Source organism: Rhinichthys klamathensis, unplaced genomic scaffold (genome assembly GCF_029890125.1).
Source record: "Rhinichthys klamathensis goyatoka isolate OS25496 unplaced genomic scaffold, OSU_Roscu_1.1 h1tg000009l_1, whole genome shotgun sequence".
NCBI classification, from domain to species: domain Eukaryota; kingdom Metazoa; phylum Chordata; class Actinopteri; order Cypriniformes; family Leuciscidae; genus Rhinichthys; species Rhinichthys klamathensis.
In genome coordinates this window covers 5423568-5448036 of record NW_026606562.1, presented here as the reverse complement: position 1 = coordinate 5448036, position 24469 = coordinate 5423568, and the positions used below count along the sequence as shown (strand labels likewise).

General features: G+C 39.4%; 1 protein-coding gene across 1 annotated transcript; it reads right to left on the bottom strand.

Annotated features, from left to right (window-relative positions):
- Positions 1 to 19844: 19844 nt before the first annotated feature.
- LOC130094607 (E3 SUMO-protein ligase ZBED1-like) lies at positions 19845 to 21715 on the bottom strand. Its single transcript, XM_056260974.1, has 2 exons — positions 20759 to 21715; positions 19845 to 20564 (listed from the first exon to the last, which is right to left on the bottom strand). Exons 1-2 carry the CDS (start codon positions 21713 to 21715, stop codon positions 19845 to 19847), a joined length of 1677 nt encoding a protein of 558 aa, XP_056116949.1.
- Positions 21716 to 24469: the final 2754 nt, after the last annotated feature.

Below are 24469 nucleotides of genomic sequence, written 5' to 3'. Positions count from 1 at the left end.
ATAAACTAGACATCACCACAAATACAGGAGTAGTCAAAACGTTCAGACTTACTGTCTATGGTAAGTAGGCTACAGCAGTAGAACTGTCTTTTTTTTTTTTTTTTTTTTTTTGATTTTGACATCAATATTTGTCACAATAACACACAGAATGAGAAATTATTAGGCTAAGTATTTTTAAATGAATCAGATTTAAAGGTACCCTAGGATGTGAAATTGAATTTATTTTGGCATAGTTAAATAACAAGAGTTCATTACATGGACATGACATACAGTGAGTCTCAAACACCATTGTTTTCTCCTTCTTACTTAAATCTCGTTTTTGAAAAACGCCCCTGAAAAATAGGCGAATCTCCACATAACACCGACTGTGACGCAACAGTCGGGATCATTAATATGTACGACTACAAAAATGTGCATATGCCAGCCCATGTTCAATGCCAGGCGGAACTGCGCAGCCGAAGCATAGCAGTTGCTCAGTGTTTGGATGTACACATGAACACAAAAGTATTTTTTAGTTCCTTCATCCGAGCCTCTGAAGAAACAATGGGTTAATTTTATTTTCTCTGGAAACTTCCAAACATTTCACCGACGACTGTTTCCTCAACTTGGGCCAATACAGAGCTGGCCTCGGATAGAGCTACCAAGCAACACTTTCTGATGTGTAATTGTTCAAGTTCAGACAGGTACGCCTAATCTTTCTCTCAAAATCTTTCAATACTGTTTATGCATCAGTAAGTCAAGCCAGTGACTAAAATATCAACTTCACATCGTTTCTTTTAGTAGGATGAAAAAAACTTATTTAAATTGTGAATAAATTATATACAGAAAGTGATCAACAATCTTCCCACACAGCGCGAGTTTATCTGGACACTTGCCAAACTCGTTATGAAATCAATGACACACGTTACACTGCACAATGAAGCTCTTACTGTATGTACAACATTGTGTTTGCATTGGTGAAAGCATTAGAGATAGTGCAGTAAATCCGTTGCAATAAGATCATCTTGCTCGCGATCAACATATGTAATCGGTTTGCTCAATGCTCATCACGGCAACATTTTATGTGATGGGAATAGATCTACTTTAAAAACTTCTCACGATTCGTTAATCTCGATAGCTGTAATAGTAAAAACGTATAATAGCTGTAGTAAAAGTATTCGAGAGAGTTTCACATGTAATACATAGCTATTTCATATGCAAGCATGTCAGCCAATCACAGCAGAGGCCGGTTACACACAGCAGACACGCCCCTTCAAACAGAGCGTTCAAATCAGAGGCTAAAAGCAGGCTAGGAAAAATGCCATTTATTTTTCTAAATTATGACTATTTTTGATCTAAAAAAACATACTAACATTATAGGGGCAACCCAGGAAACATTATAAAATAATAATAAAAAAACATTATAGGGCACCTTTAAAGAAACAGACTTATTTGATCGAATTTAAGAATAACCAAGAATATATATATAGTTTTTTTTTTTTTTTTTAGAAATCCGCATTGAAGCTCCACACCCCAAACAGTTGGTGGCGGTAATGCACTAAATTGGTATGCCAACCGCCAATAAAAGAAGAGATATAGCCATATTAACTACATCTCAGTTCATTTTCTGTGAAACTACAGCATTCAAATAACACGTTTATCTTGCAGAATAAAAGATCTTAGGTTTTTTCAATGAAAATGTCTTTAAAGAGATAGTCATCATTTACTCACCATCGAGTTGTTCCAAACCTGTATGAGTTTCTTTCTTTTGAACACAAAATAAGACATTTTAAAGAATGTTGGTAACCAGAAAGTTGACGGAGGCCGTTGATTTCCATAGTAGGAAATAAATACCATGGAAGTCAATGGCTAACATCAACTGTCTGGTTGCCAACATTATTCACTCTATCTTCTTTTGTGTGCAGCAGAAGAAAGAAACTCATACAGGTTTGGAACAACTTGAGGGTAAATAAATTATGACATCATTTTAATATCAGGCTGAACTATCCCTTTGAAGCTGCAGATTCACCTTGACCCTAATCTCTTTAAATATCACAAAATAGCCATGTCAGTCACTTTCTTAATAAACACAAGATGTTTTTTTTTTTGTTATTGTGTTTCAGTGTACACAAGCTAAACTGAATCGAAATTAGTAATTTCTCAAATTTAATACAGATTCAGGAATATGAATGATTACCTGATTAAAGCTGCAGTCCGTATCTTTTCCTCTTTGTCGCCATCTCTCTGTTCGAAATCTGTAACTGCAGTGATTCGCGGAATTATTATCTTTACGTGGGTTGTAAATCGGCATGAAACAGCGCGGATGAACACAGTGCTTTGAGGCGAGTGCTGCTGTCAGTCACCGCGCTGTGTGGATACTGGCATACAGAATCACAGATTCACTTTTTGAAAGTTTGACCAACATAAGAATTTTCATAAGAAAATGTCTTCTGAACAAGTAAGTAAAATCCATTTTTGTTCTGACCAACTAAGGGGGAAAAAGCATTCGACATGATAAGCTTCGTTAGATTTAATCAACGCGATTTACAGCAACCGTGCAAATTATAGCCTACTTTGTTCTCAAATTGTTCATGTTAACAACATCACATCAGCATTGCGTGACTAATGTTAAAATTAATGTGTTTTATGTAGGGGTGCACGATTCAGAAAATGTCACGATTCGATTCGATACCGATTTTTTTTGTCTCAAGATTCGATTCAAAATCGATTTTCGATTCAAAAACGATTCGCAGTAGGCTATATAAATGTAGTTTACTTTTTCCTATGTGATTGATTGCAGTAGACACAATTTAAAAGAAAAACAACAACAAATTAAATGTAGTTTGATATTACTTTATATGTCTTCATACAAAAATAAAAACTTTTGCAACTAAAAAGTGCAAAGTGCCAAGCTTTGGCCAGCTTTCAAATACATTTAATTCAAGTTTGAAATAAAACTTAAATAAAAAGCTTTTACATTTAGCTTTAAAGTGCTGTAGTCAGATCAAACAAACAATTATGCTAAATGTGGTTTAAGGACTACTTCAGCTACCAGGTTGACTGTTGAAATGTGAACTCGACTGGGCACATTGAACTTCCTAAAAATATACGTCATAAAACCCTTGCGAAATAATTTTAAATAGATTTTAAAAAGCCACCGCTACTGGTAACATCTATGGTTAGATTGATTTGTTTAGATCCAGTGAAGTCGTTCATAGGCGTAATTTGCGGGTATCTCCAGTTAACTAGCAGAGCATTCATTTAGTTCGCTATTAAGTAAGAGATCTGTTGTTTTTGAAATCAAGCTGAGCGCTCGTGTCCGCTGCTATCAGTGTCATGGATACAGTGTTCTCTGTGGCTCGCGCAGTCTTCACTCGGACGCGTGCTTCAATCTATCGCCGTTGTGGAGACTCCGGTGAAATCTCAAAATAAAATGCACACAAACGTGATGAACATATTCGGTTTTGATGAGAGAGAGGAAAAACTCCACGAGTGCGGTTTAGAACCCGTAACCTCTGACACGCTTGGCAAAAAATCTACAGACCATCAAACATAATCTGCGGATCGATGCATGCATTTATTCACGGGTTGAGCAGAGAGGCTGCACAGTTTGACCAGCGGGCGGCAAGAACTTGCAATGTGACTATTTATCAGACCGGCCCTCGCGGCCTCGAAACACTACCGAACCACCGGTAAAAGTCCCGACTCACCCGATTGCCACTCTGCCCGTGCACGCCATTAAAAAAAATATATGAATCGATTTTTGGAATTCTATGAATCGATTCTGAATCGGTAAAGATTGAATCGCGATTCAAATGTGAATCGATTTTTTTGCACACCCCTAGTTTTATGGTTACCTGTGTAGTTCAGAATTCATATTCTCCATAATAGCAAAACGAGAAAGGCACAACAAAGGAAACTCCATAACTGTGTGAATTAAGAAAACGTACTGTTACACGATTGAACTATTGAAATGTCTTACTTGTTCAGCAGAAAAAAGCCGTCTCTTCTTCCGCTTTGAACCCCTTCAAAACACGGAGTTCACGCACTTTTCAAAAGCCCCGCCGATGTTTAAATCCTTGTGTTCGCATGAGACGGTTTCTTTCTCTTTCTCTAGCCACCTTAAATCCGAAGTACGAAGTCTTTTGGGTTTTATAACTGCTGAATCTCCAGTTGACACTGATGATTGTTGTTTGGATCTTTCTGGATGCCATAAGTTTAATTATGTAAAGTGCTGCGAGAAAAGCCTATACATCTAAACATCTCGTCACGCGCAGTATAGCCGGCTAGCCGAAACTCCTTCTTTATGTGTACAGATGTGACGTCATGACGCAAAGACATGCTCGAATTTCCCACGGAAACCCACCAGTACCACTGGAATTAAAATCATAATTACAAGCTAACCGTTTTGAATCTAGCTATGGCAAGCATATAGTTTTGACCACTGGCAGAATACGTTTTTTTTAATATAATTATTTTGGATTATTTTTTACTTAAAGTTACGGACTGGAGCTTTAAGCAGTGATAAGATACAGTATATCATCAAGTCCCAGGTCAGGTGATTATGCTGTCGACAACAACTCAGTGTATGATCAATGTCACTGACATATATTTCATTTATTGTCAGAAATATGTTTTCAAAAGCATCACTTTTATCAAATTGTATGTGACATAATTTCCAGTAGGCAACTGACTGCAAACGAGCAGGCTTATGTGCCGGGGCTGAGCCCCGGAGAGCCCCGGCCCAATTTAACCACTGAATGTCAGCATTATCAGGAGGGTGCTTCTCTTTTTTTTATTGTCCATCTTCATCTGCCTTCATTACTAATAAAGGAGCAATGTGCTCTGCATGCAAGCACTGATGGATACAAGACATGGGCTATGTTAACATTCTTGCTCATGTTCATTTCTCTTGCACCTTAAGAAATCTGTTAAATGACGTGATAACTTTATTCAGGAAATTCCGAATAAACTTTACTAAAGCAAGATGCATTTTTTTAACCCTCTGGGCTTCTACGGACGAAAACTCTTAAGTTTTGAATTGTTTAATTTTTTTGCTTCATCGGATGGGGGTGAAACTTGGTGACTTTTGTTGTATTACCTAGCCTGGTTAAAACCAGACCATGCTCAGTTGTAACTGAGTTATGGTCTGGCAAAGCGTCATAGACAAATCATTTCCAGAGGGGCGTCACCAACGGACGTCGCGGATAGACCTAAACCCAATCAGAGCGATGAAGGAGATGACGTATGCAGAGCGGCGGAGAAACATCTCCGAGTGTTGTTCTTTGCTCTGTTTTTAACTTAAAGGAAACGTTCAAATCGCTTAAAACAGACGCGATAGCTGATTCGAACGAGTGATGTTCAACGGCGGCATCCATCTTTGTAATGTAGGCTACAAAATCTGCTTCAAAATCCCAGCGCTGTCGTCATCGTGTAAAGCCCGCCCCAACGTTTCTGATTGGTCACGCGATTTCGACGGATTGGAAATGGGCTTGAATGAGCTCTTTGCCAGACTAACTTTCAGAGCAAATCTAAATTTGCCGGAAGTTGTCTGGGTTTTCCCAGGCTATGTATTACCTATATGAACACAAAAAAAAATCAAGGAGATGATTCTGATATGTTAAAGGGTCGTAAAATAAATAGTCACACTTAGCTTCCTCCCGGTCAAAAATGACCGACATAGGAAATGAATGGGAAATACGAAAAAATAGGAAAACTCAGAGAAACTTTTGGTGGTACAAGCTACAGATCAGCCACTGTGCAGAAAAAATACAGCAATGAAGGAGTGACACTCTAAAACATCACACACACACACACACATACACACACCCACGGACACAAACACACAAACAGACACACACACATACAAACTGGCAAGACTGCAACAGAAAATTTGTAGAATATGCTAAATAAAATCAATAAATTTAAAAAAAAATCTTGCTCAAATACACACACACACACACACACGGCAAGACTGCAACAGCAAATTTATAGAATATGGAAAATAAAATCAATAAATGAAAGAAATCTCGCTCAAATGCACACACACACAGAGAGAGAGAGAGGAAGGCAAGACTGCAACAGCAAATTTATAGAATATGCAAATTAATGAATTAAAATTAATAAAAAATAACAATTTATTGAAAATGTCTGTATAAAGTGTTTTGAATTATCACTAATGTAAGTCCGTCTAATTCGATCCAATGGCGGTATCGATTAGAGGTGAAGGTTTCAACACGTTCCGTCTCTTCCAATGGCAAAGGGATTTTTAATTAAATGCAATACATTCTATCATATGTATTAACTCGTTTCATCTGACTCCATAAAATGAAAGTGTTTTTCAATGATATCTGTGCATCATTAAATATACGTTAATGTTTGACTATTCCTTTTAACTCCAATGAAAATAAAGTCAAAGTCTGTTAGAATAATCAAATATAACAATTTATTATGTCAGGTAAATGTATTATAACAATTCCATAATCAATTGAAAGATAATCAATGCAAATCATCAAATGTTCTAGAACAAAGAGGAAAATCTTTTACCCGACATGAAATACATGAATGCTGAGTCTCGGCGACTCAGCCTACACGGGCCGATCTGAGATACAGAAAGAGCCACGATCCCTTGCTGCCTTCCATTAAATAGCCAGACCTCATTTCATATGTAAACCTGTTTTCACAGTGGAAATTTACTGTTCACCCCCCCCCCCCCCCAGACTTACTGGGGGCAGAAGTTGATTTACATGGTACCATTTGCTAACAGTGGAAATTAGCATTGAGTTCACACCTTCTGGGAGTAGGAGACCACATTCATTTGTGTGCCAGATATCCCTAAACTCTTAAAAACCTTATTTCCTTTTGTTTTATACTTTGGGAATGAGACATTTGTACCACTCATTCTTGAGACATTTCAAATGATACCAAACATAATACTCAATGATAATCATTCACATCAAACCATAGATATTCTTATGTGAGTTTTTATGTGTCACTGCGAGAGTGGGGGATGCGGGGAAGAAGTGTGTGTGTGTGTGTGTGAGTTCAAATGTTAATTTGCCAAGGTTCTTCTCAGTGGTCTATTTCTTCACCCAGTTTCCAGTTTTCCAGTCTTACAGATCCCTCCTTGACCCCGTGGGTCACATTCAGACACTTAAGGGGTCACAGTAAGACGTTTGTCGTGATTGAGATGTAACTCAACAATTGTCTTTGCAATGTCAGCATCTGTAGAAGCTCAGAGGGCTGTGTTCACCTGCAGAACACCTGTTCTCACCAGGTGTATGTAGCATGAGTCCAGCAGGTGGATGAGGCGTTCAGGCTTTCTTCCGGTGATCCAGTGAGCAAAGTTCATATAGTCAATCTGGACCTTTTGACTTGTTCAGTTGACGTGTCATTCCTTCATGGAGAAACTTCCGCTTCCCTGGCACCTTCCCCATGATGATAATCTGTCCCTTCTTGACCAATCCTGTCACCTCCCAACGGTGCGGCTGTCTGGGCAGACCTCAGTGGGTGAAGGTGTTCTCCTTGGCTTTACACTGCTTTGTGTGAGACACCTGAAAAGCATCTTAAATATCCGCTTCACGATTGAACACATTTGAACTTGAACTCACCAAGAAATCCATAAAAACGGATAATGCAACAAAACAGAATCATGTCATATTCAATGTAAAATACCATGTTCTTGTCAGCAGGTGTGAATGGTACATCTGTCTCATATGTTTTTCAAGGTCCTGAATGGTAAGGATGTCTCATATTAAATATCCAATTCTTAAATATATATATATATTTTGGTCTGAATTATTCAAAGGAAATGCAGCAAGAGGTCAGTGTAATCAAAGCAATCAAATAAATGGTATGCATCAATACGTCTTGTAATAACAATAATATTCAAGAATAAAAAAAAATATGAAGAATCGCTGTTTGTTCAGGAATCTTCCAATGTAAGCCACTTATGCAATCTGAGAAGTGACTTGGAACATGCTTAAATGTATTCAAGAATGGAGATTGTTCATTCCTTACAACAGGTGTGAGATTGTGTGTTTGTGTGAGTGTGTGTGTGTGCGTCTGTGTGTGAGTGTGATAGTTTGTGTGAGAGAGAGTGTGTGTGTGTGTGTGTTGTTGTTGGCTAAGTCACAGTCAATGACAGGGTTGAATTGTAAATTCTGTAATTGTTTGAAGTGCTCACACTTCAGATCTATTTGTTATGATGTTTCTGTTATTAGTGGTTGTTGAGAAATCAGGGGCCCTCTGACCTTCCAACCACCCTAATAACAATCAGAAGTTTAAACATTTTTAAATTTAATAGCAGGTCTGCCTCTGCTTTAATTTTGTTTTTGCATCATTGATTTGTGACTGTAGCCATTCATATGTATATTACAGTGTTTTCCCATGAGTTGGCAGAGTGTTGTGAATAGCGTATGCTATGTGTGCCTCGGTCATCATGGGATCAGCTTTACCATCCTATGTGTGTGAAGCTATCTGGATCTGTTAGTGTGAAGATGCACAATAGATCTTTAGTGAAGTGACACTTTTGGACTCTGTCATCTTTATCTTCTCATGATGTGTAGTGTTCAGTCTGAATAGACTTGATCTATTCCAGGTGATGATGCTGTGAGGGTGTAGTGATGGAGGTGTGTCTTCGGTGTTCATAGGAGATGGGTGGAATCTACTCTATAACAATTGTGTTGCAAATTTAGTTCCAGTTCTAAACTGGGAGGCCATGCTAATGTAGTGGTTTGTGAGATGTAAATGGCCTTTGAAGTGTCTTTTCACCCATCTCCCGAATCTCAGGTTATATTCTAACAATCCCGCTGTCCTGGCTTTTATCCAGGTGAGGTTCGGCCAGTCCTGGCATCCGTCCTCCGGGGAATTGCAGAAGTAAACCTGACAAAAATAAATGCAGAGAGAACCACCGTTAATTCTGATGTTTTCAACATTTTCAAATTCAGACATGTGGAAGTCTTTTGCTTGCTCCATTATCACGTCCATTGCAATTTTAATTCCAGCTGTCACATGAAACCGAGTTTCATTGACCAGGTCTGAATTATTGCTGTTTAGGGGTGTAACGGTACACAAAAATCACGGTTCGGTACGTACCTCGGTTTTAAAGTCACGGTTCGGTACGTTTTCGATACAGCAAAAAGAAAGAAATGCCAGAGAAATTTCTTATTTGTTAAAAGAAAAAAATAATTTTAAATAACTGAGTTTTCCTACATCTTGAAACTTTCAGGTTTATAAATGGGGGTCATCTTTGAAGGATGAACAAATAATGTTTTGGTCATCACATTAAAAATAACATTTAAATATATATATATTTATTTATATATTATTTGAGTTTTGAAGAGCTGGAAAAAGATTACTTGAAAGCAGTTCACTATTCCAGCCAAACTGGTTACAGTTAGTGTTAGCCTACAATATTAAATCCATGGTGAATGTTGCTGGTCTGTGGACGTAAAGTATTACCTGTTCATTCACGGCACAATGTTTCTCCTGGTTTCCACGTCAGCGCTGTTTGATCTAATAGAGATCTACGGTTAATAACGGAGAAATGTGAATGCTTCTCACTAGATCTCGCAGCGATGTTATTACTTCAGTGGCGAAATCAAATGTTTTCTTTACTGGATCTCTTAGCGCTGTGTTGTAACAGTGTCGCTTGATCGAGATCGGCTCGCGCTGCACAGATGTTGCTGGTCAAACGATCCGTGAAGCACAATATAATGAGTAGCGCAGTTTCGTTCAGCTTTCATTACGTTTGCCATTTGATGTTGCGCAACGTTGTGGTGATCGCGCTAGCGCGAATTTTGGCGGCAAGAAAAATGGTCCAAGGAATCGTTCGGTTTGTATGCGTACCGAACCGGAAGCCTTGAACCGAAACGGTTCAATACGAATACATGTACCGTTACACCCCTATTGCTGTTGCTTCAGTGCAGTGTGCGACACCTAAAGGCTGCTCTTGCAGTCGAGCCTTCACAGTCTGCTGTGTCACAGCATTAGAGATCCCAGTTTTCGGGTTTTACGTCAAGTTGCTTTCATTACAGCCAGATCTGTGGGCACGAATTAGTTCATGGTGTCGGTCACACGTTTGGTTAGTGCAGGTCTCTAGTTACCTTTAAAAGGCTGTGGTCTGTCTGATGTTTAGTTCACACCCTCCTTCTAAATTTGCTTCCTTGATCAGTTGGCTATTACCTGTGCCACACTACTGGGAGTGTTTTTAAAAGGCAAAAAATTAAAACACACCTCCGCCCTTTTGGCACTGGGTAGCAGGTCAACGAAATCGAACTGTAAGGATTAATGTCACACTTCTCCAATTAATGGCTGTTTGGCGATTACAATATAATGTATATTATAATTTGAGTTATAATACAATTACATTATATTTAAGAATATAAATTAAATTATATTATTTCTGGTCTCTGAAGAGTCTCTGCTCATTCGCATGTCAATACATTTGAATATGAAAAGGCTTTCTGACTCAGGGCTGATAAGGTGTACATTCGCTGTTCCTCTTTTCTGTTTGCTAGGTTTTGAATACCTTTTCTTCTCATTTAGTCTTTTTAAATGGCCATTTTAACGTTTGATTATTCTTTTGAACTCTTAATTTTAGTTTTATCCGTTTAGATCAGGGAATCTATATCGCTCAGCGTTCCTTCTCCCAAGGCTGCACGGCACACTCCCGTCAGTTCCAATAACCAATTCAGAGGTAATTTGACTAAATATCTGGGATCTGCCGTATTCACACGTGCAATCAGAGATATCTTTACAAGTCCCCTTGAATGCCTCCTCTAGAAATTAAATCAATGTGTCACTTTAGTAGGGACGATTGACCACCAAGAAAGAGGACAGTTTATCAACTTAACTTCCCTTAAAATGGCTTCAGGCCAAGCCCGTGGTCGTTAAACCACGCACGTTTATCCAAAGCGATCACTGATCTAAAACAGTGGATATGGACACACCCAACCCTAGGTTGATTAACCAGCGTTTGCTGTTTCTAGTCGGAAATAACTTGTCCCCTCATTCAAGTACACTTAAAATGGTATCGGATATTAGCCGTCGCTAATCTGACGCGAAAAATGTGGAAATATACGAATCCAATGATCTATGGGAAAAAAACAGTCTTTCAGAGTCATTCAGAATTAGTTAAAACGTGACAATATTTCGTTTTCTGAATATGAAAAGCATTCCTGTCTCGGAACTTTCAAGAATCAATGAGATGCACGTTCGTGGTTTCTGATTTTCAAATTCATTGTGAATCACATTATAACCACATTCAGCATAGACACACACGTGTTTAATTCCGTTCACACAGGAAACGTGGCCTAGAATACAACATCAACAGCCTTTACCTAAGTGTTCCAAATACACTCACAGTAAAGCAATCCTGTGTTTAAAGAATAAACTTACAATTAGCCTATGTGCACATATAGGAGCACAAACAACTATAAAGTGTGTTCTATGAGTGCATTACATTGTTTAAAGCACAACTCCAAATTTGAAAATACAAATTATTGCATTATTGCTTTTTAATCCCATCTGTGTTAAAGTGGAAGCTTTCAAATGCAATATAGAGTTTGTCAAGATTAGTTTAGGTTTAGTTTAGAATATTATTCAATGTGGCTTTTGTGCCCACCGGTGGGCCGGTCACACAAAGGGTTAAGCATTTCTGAATGCAGCATGGCTTTAGCATTTAGCATTAGCTTTGTTTTTGAAGTAGCATGGGCAATACCATACTAGCATTTAGCTTAGTCTCCTTTTGGAAGCAGCATGGACAATAACATTTAGCTTAGCCTTGAGATCCGATTTTAGCCTGTAAATCATATCATCCTGTTTTTCCAAATTTAGCTTTTTATAAACAATGCATCAATCTGCCTTTTTATTTATAAAATCACGTGTTCTCCGATTTCTCCGTTTACAAACTTAGATTTTTCTTTCTGTTGTTTGCCGATTCTCTTCACGTGTTGCTAGTTCGTTTCAACAAAGCCAATACCACAATGGCGATAAACATGCGGCTGATTTGAAAACTTTTAGGCTGTTTTACAGCTCCTCATCAAGTAACGTTACACGAAAAAACATTTGAAAGATGTTATTCCGATTTTAGGTTTCGTTTTTTGTTGCTTAGTCAAACAAGGATATCTTTAATCTATTAACAAGGGTTTTCATTCTTCATCTGCGCTGCCGCTTATCACGTCCTCACGTATTTCAGTTCCGGACTCAACAAAGGGCTTTCCTATACCCATAACAATGCAAACAACATTTTCTCAACACTTCTCAAAAGGGAAGAAGAAGTTGACTTACCACAGCAGCAGAAGAAAGAGAAGATGTTCAAACCTCGTTATGATTTTAAAATCCCCATATTTTGCTGGAAAAGACGTTGCTCGCGAAATCCTGTTGCGACATCACGTCGCGGGGGTCACCAATTTGTAAGTCCGTCTAATTCGATCCAATTGCGGCATCGATTAGAGGTGAAGGTATCACGCAGTGTTCCGTCTTTTCCATGGCAAAGGGATTTTTAATTAAATGCAATACATTCTATCATATGTATTAACTCGTTTCATCTGACTCCATAAAATGAAAGTGTTTTTCAATGATATCTGTGCATCATTAAATATACGTTAATGTTTGACTATTCCTTTTAACTCCAATGGAAATGAAGTCAAAGTCTGTTAGAATAATCAAATATAACAATTTATTATGTCAGGTAAAAGTATTATGCCAATTTCATAATCAGTTCAAAGATCATCAATACAAAACATCAAATGTTCTAGGATAAGAGAAATAGATGCAAACCCAACATTTAAGAACTACTGAACTAATCCTCACGGGCTATCTGAAATACAGAAAGAGCCACGACTCCTTGCTGCATTCCATTAAATAGCCAGAACTTCTTTTCAATGGTAATTTGCATTCAGGTTACACCTTATTTTGGGGGTAGGGGAGAAAGGCCATTTGTCCACCTTTCTTTGTGTGCCAGTTTCTCTAAACTTCTAAAAAACCTTATTACCTTTTGTTTTACTTATTTGGAATGAGACATCTGAACCAGCCACCCTGAGACCTTTAAAATGATACTAAACACAATAATCATTCACATTAAACCATGTATATACTTGTGTGCGTTTTTTAGTGTTACTGACTGAGAGAGAGAGGAAATGTAAATCCGGTGAGACTGCGTGAGGGGGAGGTCGAATGTTAATTTTCAGCAAGTTCCTTTGTTTCAATAGACCATGTGGTCAAGACAGTTTCTCCAACCAGTTTTCAGTTTTCCAGTCTTACACTTCCATAGACACCATTGTGTATTTTACAAACTATAAATGTATTGTTTTGCTATAAATTATATGTATTTAAATGTCTGAAACCTAAAATAAACATTATGTGGTTAAAAACACTGAACAGTTGTGATATAGCCTATGACAAGCGCTGAGCGCATCCGTCTTTAGCTCAGCGCCAGCCATAGCGCTAAAGCACGCAGTTTGAATCTGGCAGTGATGTCACGTCACTGTACATTCGCTCTTGAAGTATATGAAGGAGGTTTCATGCATGTTTATGACAACTGTCATTAAGTGTCATTTGCTCAATTATGACATTTTTAATGCAAATATGACATTGTTTGAGATGTTGTAGGGTCTGGACCCATCAGACACACACTAATTATTCATTATATACAAAGGTTTATGAAACTCCAAAACTAACATCCCAAATGAAACAAACACCAGGGCTGAAACAGTGTCATATTACAAGGCTGATAAGGAGGTTTTTACGACCACATTCCTTTGGCCACATGCACAAGAGAGACAATGGGAAGACAGAGACCCTCTTTAAAACAGACTTTTCTGCATTAATCATAGACTAACTGATCTATAAATGAACATGCTTCATAGCATTGTGAAAATGATTTACTGTCTTGTGTACTATTATGTATATATTATGGTATGTACCTGGGTATACAACCAACTAACGGTCAATGTAACCTCACTTGTATTATGCCTCCTACCTAATTAATCCTCATTTAATGACACACACTTTGATGTACATCACCTTCTTCTAGAAGGCAGTGTGGATGTGTTATATCTATCTGAGCATTAATGAAGGTATAATCACGCTTGGGACAAAGACTCGTAAATTAACTGAAAGCAACCTTCCCACTCGGACATTTCACCTTGCTTATTGGTCCAGTCAACCCTTAGGGGTGGATCGTTCTCAGGCCTTTATTAGAGACAGTCCACATGTGACCTCCCTTTCTTAGTTTTCTCATTCGGCCGCAACACACTGCTACTGATACTGGGGAACCCCCTCCCCCTCCAAGGGGGCCCAGGGCCCAGCAGGCCTTGATCCAACCAGATATGCAGACATGCAGGAGAGAGAAGACTCTCTCACAAAGAACCAAGGACAATCTCAGGAGTTTGTAACAAGGACTCTAACCCACCATGCAAGTTCATCATATCTTCTTCATCCAACAAAGAAGAAAATGATTGAGAATTCAACATCTGACACTCGCAGAATCATCAACAACTTCAGTTTTCAACAACTTTGATAATAGTGCACGCTACTCAGGCATGCAAGTATACTTTTGATTTGTTGCTTTGAAAATGAAATGCTGATGTTCTTCTCATATACTGTAGTTACATGGAACTTCTCAATAGTTCAGTTTTCGGTTTCGTTCTATCACTCACCTAGTATTTATGTATTCATGTGTGTATGTTGTTTAGTTTATTTATATTCATATAAATATCTGTATTTAGTTAATAAAACTTGTACATAATATATAGGGGTGGGAATCTTTTACCATCTCACAATTCAATTCGGTTCCGATTCTTGAGGCCACGATTCGATTCAAAATCGATTTTCGATTCAAAAAGATTTTCGATTCAAAAAGATTCGATTTTATCCATAATGATTTATAATCGGGTTTCTGATCATGATCTACTCTCATCTGCTTTGTTATACAGAATGACAAACGGAGACATTAAAGTGTCTTTTTCACATTTATTAAGTTCAATTCTCAGGGAAGTGCCTTTTATCAAAAACATTGTCTGGTTCTCAATTGCTACTCATTAGTAGCAAGCTATAAAATAAGTTGGAACAAAAATAAAGTGCTTCTTCATAATACAAAATGGTTGAAAATAGATGCATTTCCCAGGAAAGTTGCAGTTTACCAGTACACAAATATCATGTAGAACACAACCGGTGAAGACAAAAAAACATCTATATTTCTCAGTCAGACTCAGTAACTTAAAGAATAACAAGTTATGCAAATAAAATGCTTCTTTCAAAATGAAAAATAGTACCCCTAAGCTACCTGTCTCTGAAATATTCATGACAGTGTCTCTTGCAACAATAGAACTGTAAACTGTGCAACTGATTATATGATTTTCAACAAATCATGAAAAAAACTGGACATGAACTGTGTCCAAGGTTACTGTCCATTTGCAGATGCAACATTCAGGTTCTTTTGCAGGAAAATAAGCTGATCAACATGTGCAGGAGTGAGACTGCTTCGCTGTGCTGTTACTATATCTCCAGCGGTGGAGAAAACTCTCTCAGCTGCAACGCTAGTGCCAGGGATACACAAGTATCGCTTAGCCAGTCCAGCTAAGAGAGGAAAAGCTGTCTGATGGGTCCTCCACCAGCTGAGCGGGTTTTCTGACAGAGACAGGGGAGGGGCTTCAAGATACTTCAGTTCCTCTTCAGCTCTGGAGCTGGCAGATCTACGGACAACACTGACCTCAGTAAATGTCTTGCCCAATAGCGTGACCAGTGCAGAGGGCCTTTTTTTTGGAGCAGGGCCTTCTTCTTGCTGTGGTGTCTCAGACTCAACCTCAGCCTCTTCTGAGTTCACTTGTCTCTACAGAAACAATTCAACAATCATGTCAGTCATAATCAATTATGTACAAAATAGTCACACAAGTCCCATATTTTATGTTTAACTAAAATTAAAAAGGCATATATAAATTTAAAACCTGCAAGATGAGATGGCATTATTTAACTTTGATCTACATACATTTTCAGCAAGCATAAATGCCTTACACATTTTAGAAAATAATATATTACTCAAGAACAGATAATAAATTTACCTCAAGTGCTGCAGCCTCTGCAACTACATTGGCATGGATTTCCAGATGGTCCTCCTCAGTGAGGAAAGGCAGGGCCTTGAATCTGGGGTCCAAAAAGGAAGCAGAGTACAGCATGCGCTTATCCCGTGCAGAACTGTATCTTTTCGCCAGATCATCGTGGATTGCCAGTTTGATTTCCCGAATAACTGGTGTGTCAGCAGCAGCAACGCCAGCTGCCTCCGTGTCGTGCAGCAATTGAACATGCAAAGGAGCAATAACTGAGAGTGTAGGCATAGAATCCTCTGACATTATGTGGGTTGCGTCTTTCATTGGTTTCAGCACCGCTGCTATTTCCTCAGCAGTGGAGATGTCGGTGTCGCTGAGTGTGCAGATGTCACTTCCAGATTTTCTCACCTGGGGGGAGAGCAGCGCGGCACAAATAGCAGGCTGCTGCTCTAGGAATCGTTCGATCATGTCCAGCGCGCTGTTCCAGCGTGTAGCGACATCCGTTTTCAGTTTGTGCACCCGCTAACTGCAGAAGTTTCTGCTTTTCCAGGAGTTCATGATTTGCAATGGCGCTGCGGTGAAAGAAACCAGTAATTCGCCTGATCCTCCCAAGCAGTCGTGACACCGTGGTGAGCTTCAGAGCTCGTTGTGCAGCCAGGTTGAGAGTATGGGCAAAACATGTAATGTGTGCCAAGTTGTCAATCTGTGCAGCGGCGAGCATGTTGGCAGCATTATCAGTCACAATCACCAGATCCGAGACCGTCAGCTCCCATTCATTAGCAACGGAGTGAAACATGGCATTGACATTTACGGCTGTATGGCTCTCGTGCATCACGCGAGTTTGCAAAACACGGGATTCGAGCACCCACGTATCAGTTATGTAGTGAGCGGTGAATGTCACAAAAGACTTGGTTGCTCTTGATGTCCATGCATCACATGTAGGGGTGTGCCGGTTTCAGAATTGGTGATGACGGTTATGACGTGAGTCAAATGTGACGGTTCATAACATAACCGTCGTCGGGGGGGGGGGGGGGGGGGGGGGGGTTGAATAACTGTTCGTCTGTTATAGGACAACTTAGTTTGAATAAACAAGCAGACACTGATTAGCTACTGGCTCTACATTTATTTAACATGAACAGCAAGACAACTAGAAGTGAATGTGCTTTCCATTAAATGTATCACACAGTAAACAAATCCTTAACTAACAAAACAAACAAACGTTGCAATGAACGTGCTTTTTTTTTAATAAGTCACACACAGTAACAAAACCTTAACGAAAAAACTTTGGAATGAACTTTTGCAATTTAGACGCGCAAACTGCGTGCCGGTGCGGTGAGACGTTCATGCTCGGGCAGATTCGGCTTGAAGTCTATGATTCGGACGCGCGCTGTTACAAAAAAAAGCCGTGCACACAGCCCATAGATATAAACACACAGCCAAGCCAAATGGGGTCTTGCCGGTCTTGCGCACCGAACGCGTCATTTTTGCCGCGCGCACCTTCGCGATCGTGCGGACGCGTCGAGTATAAACAAGGCTTTACTCCGTGTCAGCGCGCGCTCTGATCGGTAAAGGTGCACAGACCTCTCCCGAATCATCTCCAGCAGTAGCAGCCTCCGTTTCCCTCTTAAGCTGATATTAGTATTTAAACATTCTCTATGACAAAAAATGTTTGTAAAAAATATTTTAATAGCACGGTTTTGGCGGTTATAGAGTTCTAATGACGGTGTTCAACTATAACCGTCGGTCTCACGGTTATATAATAACCGTCACACCCCTAATCACATGTTAATGCTACTCTGGTCGTTTTGGTTAGGGCACTGGCGACCGTTCTTTTAGTCTCATTGTAAAGCTGTGGCACAGCGGTCTCAGTGAAAAACTTGCGGGACGGTATGGCGTACCTCGGCTCCGCAGTCTGTAACATCCAGACGAACCCCTCGTTCTCAACCACACTGTAAGGCCTTAGGTCTTTGGCGATGAAGCAGGCGATAGACCGAGTTATTTTTTTTGCCCTCTCGGAGTTGGCAGGGAGTTTCGTGAAGCACTGCAGTGTGCGTTGGTCTGCAGCTGGCGGCTGACTCTGCTCCGTGTCGCTGAGCTCCGGGTGATGCCTAGTAATATGAGCCCGCGCATTTGTTGTGCTGCCGAAGTACTTGGTCTTCGTTTTGCAAAGCTTGCACACTGTGTGTGTCATGTCCAGCGCAGTGCTTCCAGGCATTCGGTAAAAACCGAAATGACGCCAAATTTTAGCTTTAAGTGAAGACGGGGCTGGTTGGATCTCCCTCTCATCCATATTTGCTTCCTCTTTGTTTTAGTGATTTGCCGCTCACGTTCAAAAACCGGCTGCGTGGTGACGTCCGTATAGGCTAGTTACAAAAATGGAGGCGAACAGCCAGCTGATTTTATTTATTTATTAAATCGATTCTTGGACATTTCAGATCGATTCTGAATCGTTGCAAATGATAATCTAGATTCTTCTGTGAATCGATTTTTTGACACACCCCTAATAATATATATTTGGTTCTGTCTTGTTTGCAATACAAAGTCACTTTTACGATCGCGGTTTTTGCTACTTGCTCAAAGTGCTGTACATGCTAAGAAATAATTATTCTTCTGGGGCCATGGAAGATACCCTTTTCTTAGAATAAATTAATAATCAAAAGAGTTCGTTGGACGAACTGATTAATTGATTGTAATATTAATTCAGCCACATCAAGTTAATCCAATTAACTGACCCAAATATTAATAATTAATAATAACAAGTTATTATTGATTATTAATATTTCCAAAAAGCTGAGTTCCTTACAATGTCTTTGTTATGACACCTTGACATAAACCAATACATCATAACCTGTCAGTGTCTTTGTCATGATGACATTACTAAGACAACACAACCTGTCATAAATATGTCATAAACATGACATTGCAGATTAATTATTAAACTGAAGAAACCACTTAGCTTTATGGGTTAACATTACATTAAACTGTCAGGTGGTTGGTTTTGACATTTGCTGTCATGAGGCCATTTTAACATTTTAATGACAAATTCAATTTGTACCACTGTAGTTGAGGTCAAGAAAAATATTCATGACACGGTTATAATAGCCTCATGACAGCCAATGTCAAAACCAACCACCTGACAGTTTAATGTAATGTTAACCCATCAATCTAAGTGGTTTATTCAGTTTAATTGACTACGTCCTATATTATTTATATACTCTGGCGCGTCTACTCGTCAAGCGAGTCTAACCCTATACCCTAGCGCGTCTACTTGTCGACTGGGTGCTACCTATACTCTAGCTCTCTACTCTACTCGTCGACGTCGGCTAAGTCTATACTCAAGCAAGTCTACAGTCGACTAGGGCTGTCAATCTTCCTCTATAATACTATTCGAATTCCATTCCTTATTTTATTTAATATTCGAATAATATTCGAATATTAAATGCTCAAATTCATCCTATTATTAATATTTACGACACTACACAGGCTTATGGATCACCAATGCCACTATAGCATGTGGTTGTTGTTACACGTTCTGTCCACTAGAGGGACATCTAACGTTACAATAAACATTTACAAAACAGGTGATCGCTTTCTTATTAACAATAAAACAGCGGAACAAAATGAATGACTTTAATTTGTCAACTTTAATAGACATTTTTTCTATAAAAAAAAACAAAAACAATGGCTGCTGAGACTGCATCAATAACTGCACAGCTTCTATTGAACACAACCGATCTTCACAAATTGAAAAAAAAAAATGAAGATGCCTAAATCAAAGTGCGTTACATTTAACATTACAAAAAACATTGGCAGGATTTAATCCCTAAGGTTGTTGGCCAAAAACACAAGACGATCCACGTTTTCTGAATCCAGTGCAGAGCGTTTTTTATTTACTATAATCCCAGCCGTAGAGAAAACCCTTTCTGCTCTAACTGAGGTGCCCGGGATGCTCAAGTAGCGCCGTGCCAGCTGGGCAAGGTGGGGGTACTTAGACTGTGACGTCATCCACCATGATAATGGGTTGCAATCGGAGGGTAGTGGGGTCTCACTTTCGTAGATCAACATTTCTTGCTCTAGGACGGCTCCTATATCTAAGGGACCATCTGACGCGTCTGCTCCTTGGCGGTAAACATCACCAAAAAGGTCCCCCATAGCACTGAGAGCGGTTTTCTCCCTGCGCGTTATCGCCATGGCTGCTCGCTCCGCAAACACTGGCAGCTGACTTATCTCTCCTTTTATTTTCTCGCGCACCTCCTGCCGTTGGTCTCGTTCTAAATGAATTAGCCGATGGAAACGCGGGTCAAGGTAGCTAGCCGTATTAAGCAGCTTGAAGGCATCTTTGTCTTGACTGTATCGATTGTAGAGGTCAGTCTTTATCTTCGTTTTCATTTCTTTGAGAGCTGCCGGATCACCCGTGGATGGCTGAAGATGTGACAAAAGTACATACTTCAGGGGTAGAACAGCTGATGCTGTTGGAAATCGGTCGGTGGATAATGCCTCAGTGGCCACTTTGAATGGCTTAAGCACTGCTCTCACCTACGAAAATACACACACAAACATAATTGGCATAATTTTTATGGCTAGCAGCTTAACGTAACACAGATATGCCCTCTTCTGTAGCCTATTATTAATGAAAAACTAGCCTATTAATTGGTCAATCAATATCACCTGGTTATTACATGTAATGCATACATATAGTATATTTATTGTACATAATTTGTGTCACTCACCTGCTCCATAAGGGTCCACTCGCTGGTAGTCAACTCGAGATGACCAAGTTTCTTCTCCATGATGACCGCTGCTACCGGAGCTTGTTGCTCGGCTGCCCGACACACCATGTCGTAAGTGCTGTTCCATCGCGTGGCACAGTCGTTTATTAGCTTCGCATGTTTAAGACCAAGCAGCTCCTGCTTGGATTCTAAAAGGTAGCTGTCGGTAGTTGATTTGTTAAAATGCAGTGCTGTGGCCTTCAGTCTGCTCACTGGAGTTTCTATAGCTCGCACTGCCAGCCCTTTCCTTACAGCCAGGTTAATGGTGTGTGCCATGCACGGGACATTGACGACCTGCAGGCGCCTCTCGACAGCGTTGATATAATTAGCCGCGTTGTCAGTGGTGATGGAAAGCACTGACTCACGACTAACGTTGTACTCTCCGAGTATGTTTGAGATGCACTCAGCAACGTTCTCGGCGGTGTGGCTTTTCTGCGCTTCAGCCGTTTTGAGAATGACATCTTTTAATTCCCTAACATCATTTATAAAATGTGCGGTGACCGTCACATATGCCTCTGTGGCAAGTGATGTCCAGCCATCTGTGGTCAGGGCGATCTTTTTTCCACTGATCATTTGTCTGACGTTGTCTGATGTTGTCTCATAGAGTTTCACAACTCTGTCAGTGATTGTTGCGCGGCTAGGAACGGTGTACCTTGGCTCAAGCTCGCGAATAAAATCTTTAAATCCAGATCCCTGTGTGATGTTGATCGGTCTCATATCTTTACAGATAAACCGTGTCAGTTTGTCTGTTATCGCCTTCTGGCGGACAGCTGGTAAGCCCCGTGATGAGGAGAGAGGCAGAAAAGAAGTAATTCTCGCTTGTTTTAGCGGCGGTTCCTCGGACAGATCGCCCAGCTTGTCAGGGTGTAACGTTGTCAGGTGTGCCCTCAGGTTGCTAGTTGAGGAGTGATATTTCATTCGGATTTTGCATATTCTGCAGATTACCACTTCTTTATTCGTAATTTTACCATTTATGCTTTGAAATCCGAACAGTTTCCACACATCGCTTCTCAAATTGTCAGGAGTGGTGATCTCCGTTTCTGTGGATACATTGCTCTCCGCCATTTTTGACTATTGTTATGATAGAGCGTGGATAACGTGCACAATTGTGTTACGATTCTAAAACTTTATTGTTCATCAGACGAAACAAAAGCATTTCATTTTCACATGCGTGTAAGCCTATGCCATGAGAAAGGCGAGATTGTATATATAAAAATTTTTTTAAAATATACATAAAAAATACAATATTCGAATAGTAACTTCAGCATTCGAATAGTATGATTTTTTAAATATTCGAATTATATTCGAATTTCGGAATTTGTTCCAACAGCCCTACAGTCGACTACAGCTGAGTTCCCTACCTATACTCAATCTTACTTGCTTACTAACTTACTTGCTTCCCTAAACTGACCTGCTGCGCAGCAGTAATAACTGACAGACCTCAGAAAATCTCCTCTAAATACTTTAATTACGGCCGGGAGATCTTTCCGAGCAGTTCTCAGGAAATCTCCCAAAAAGAAGCAATAAGCATGGTCGGTGGATCTCAGACACATTCCATTGAGAATCCCACCAGTAAAACACAAATACAACAGTTTTATAGAATAAGGAGGTATGGCAAAAAATGACATGAAACATTACTTAATTTGATTGGTTCTTCATAGACAAGCCCTCTTGTTACTAGGTAACCAAACACTGTTTTTGGTTTCGAGTTTAGACACCTGTCCCTGTCTAGTTTCATTTCCCATATTTGTTATTTATATACACACACACACACTCAAAGTCAAAAGTTTTCCCTTGGTTTCGTACAGTACATTCTGTTCAAATGTTAGATGTTAAATAAGGTTAGAAGTTAGTCTAACATGCGGAGTGCCGGCATCCACTTTGCATCACGAGCTAATTTTGGGTTACAAAACACGCCGAGCCCTTTGCTCTATTTCATTATAGTCATATCCTTTGGCTACTTGAATCTCTTTCACATGGAAACATGTGCTAACAATGGAAATTTGTATTCAGAGGTTACACCTTTTGCGAACAGAGGGCATTTGCCAGGAAGTCACACCCTTCGATGTGCAAGATATTTCTAAACTATTAAGAACTTTATTACCTTTTGGTTTACTTCTTTGGAAATGAGACATTTGTACCAGTCGAACTGAGACATTTCAAATGATACCAAACATGTATAAAACTGTATGATAATTGTTCACATTAAAACCGATTTTGGGTTTCATATGAGTTTCAGGTGATCTCAGCATGAGGGATTGGAAGGAGTAGGGGAGAGAGAAAGATGTATTCTGAGGTGAGACTTTTCGTCTCAAATGGTAATGCTAACTTCACAAGAGTGAGTTCAAATGTTAATTTCCTTTGTTCTCTTTTAGAGAGTAGATCTCTCTTCCAGTTCTTCCAGTCTTACACTCTAAACCCGCGAGACAGCAGCTTTTACTTAATCATAATTCAGAGAATCTTCAATGGGCAAAGCAGAACAGACTCCCCGTGCCTTCCCACCAAACTACACTACATCATTAATGCCCACATATCCTTTGGCCATTTGAGTTTGGCAGCAATTCATTCAAATGCAATAAAATAAGCATCAACCTCTGACTCTTGAAAAGGAAGCACAATATTAATATGCTTACTAGGATCAAATGAAGTCACATCAGTAGGCATATAAGTTACCCTTTCTGCAGAGTGATTAGATGAAGGCATGGCAGTTCGTGCATGCTCTCTTTCTTTCTCTCTATGCACCATCTCCAACTCACGCAAATGTAACACACTATTTTCATGCTTTTGTCGCTTTTTTTCCCCAAAACGCATTAAATTGCTGTATTCGGTTTAGAAAGAAATGCTTCAATGTCAAACTCCATATTTAACATTCATCCCTGCTTTTTTTCCTTTTAAGAACAGCAAGATTTTTAGGAATAATTCCTACCCACCGAAAAATCGGACAACGGTTTATAGCATTTGTAAATTTGTTGCAGGTCCCGGCTCAGGAGACCCAGCTGACAGATTACTGTTATCTGTAAAACAGGATTCAATGAAAAGAACGAGAGTCGCGTCTGCTCTTTCACAGCTCCTCTGCAGATATATCTTTATTTAATGCACAATAAGACAATTAAGCACCACAATTGCTGTAAAAGCATTAATTCCCATTACATCACTTTTGTCACCAACATCAAAATAGATCACTTTGTCTCATTTCTTCACTTTACCATCTTTAGTTAACATTTAACACACACATACATATATATATATATATATTATATTTTATAAACAGTACAAATATTCATGAACACAATGAGATTAAGTATGAACCTAATTCATATGAACTCTGAAAATGTGTATTCCAAAAGGCACTTGCTCCTTAATACCATTGTGAAACAATCACTTTTTTTTTACCTACACAGGATGGATTATTGATGGATACACAGATCGTGGCTTTCTACGCTTCTCTAAGTGCCTGGTCACGTGACTGACAAGCGCGCCAAAGAGTGAGCTTCAAACATAGAGGCTTCAAAAAGATACACGATGAAACGCGATCTATTAACTAATTAACATGAGCAAACAAACTTTTTATCACACACAAACTATTAATACAACACTATAGCTAAATATAATGACCACTGGAGCAAACTTATCTCATTTTCCTCATGTTATAGTGAGCATACATCAGGACAA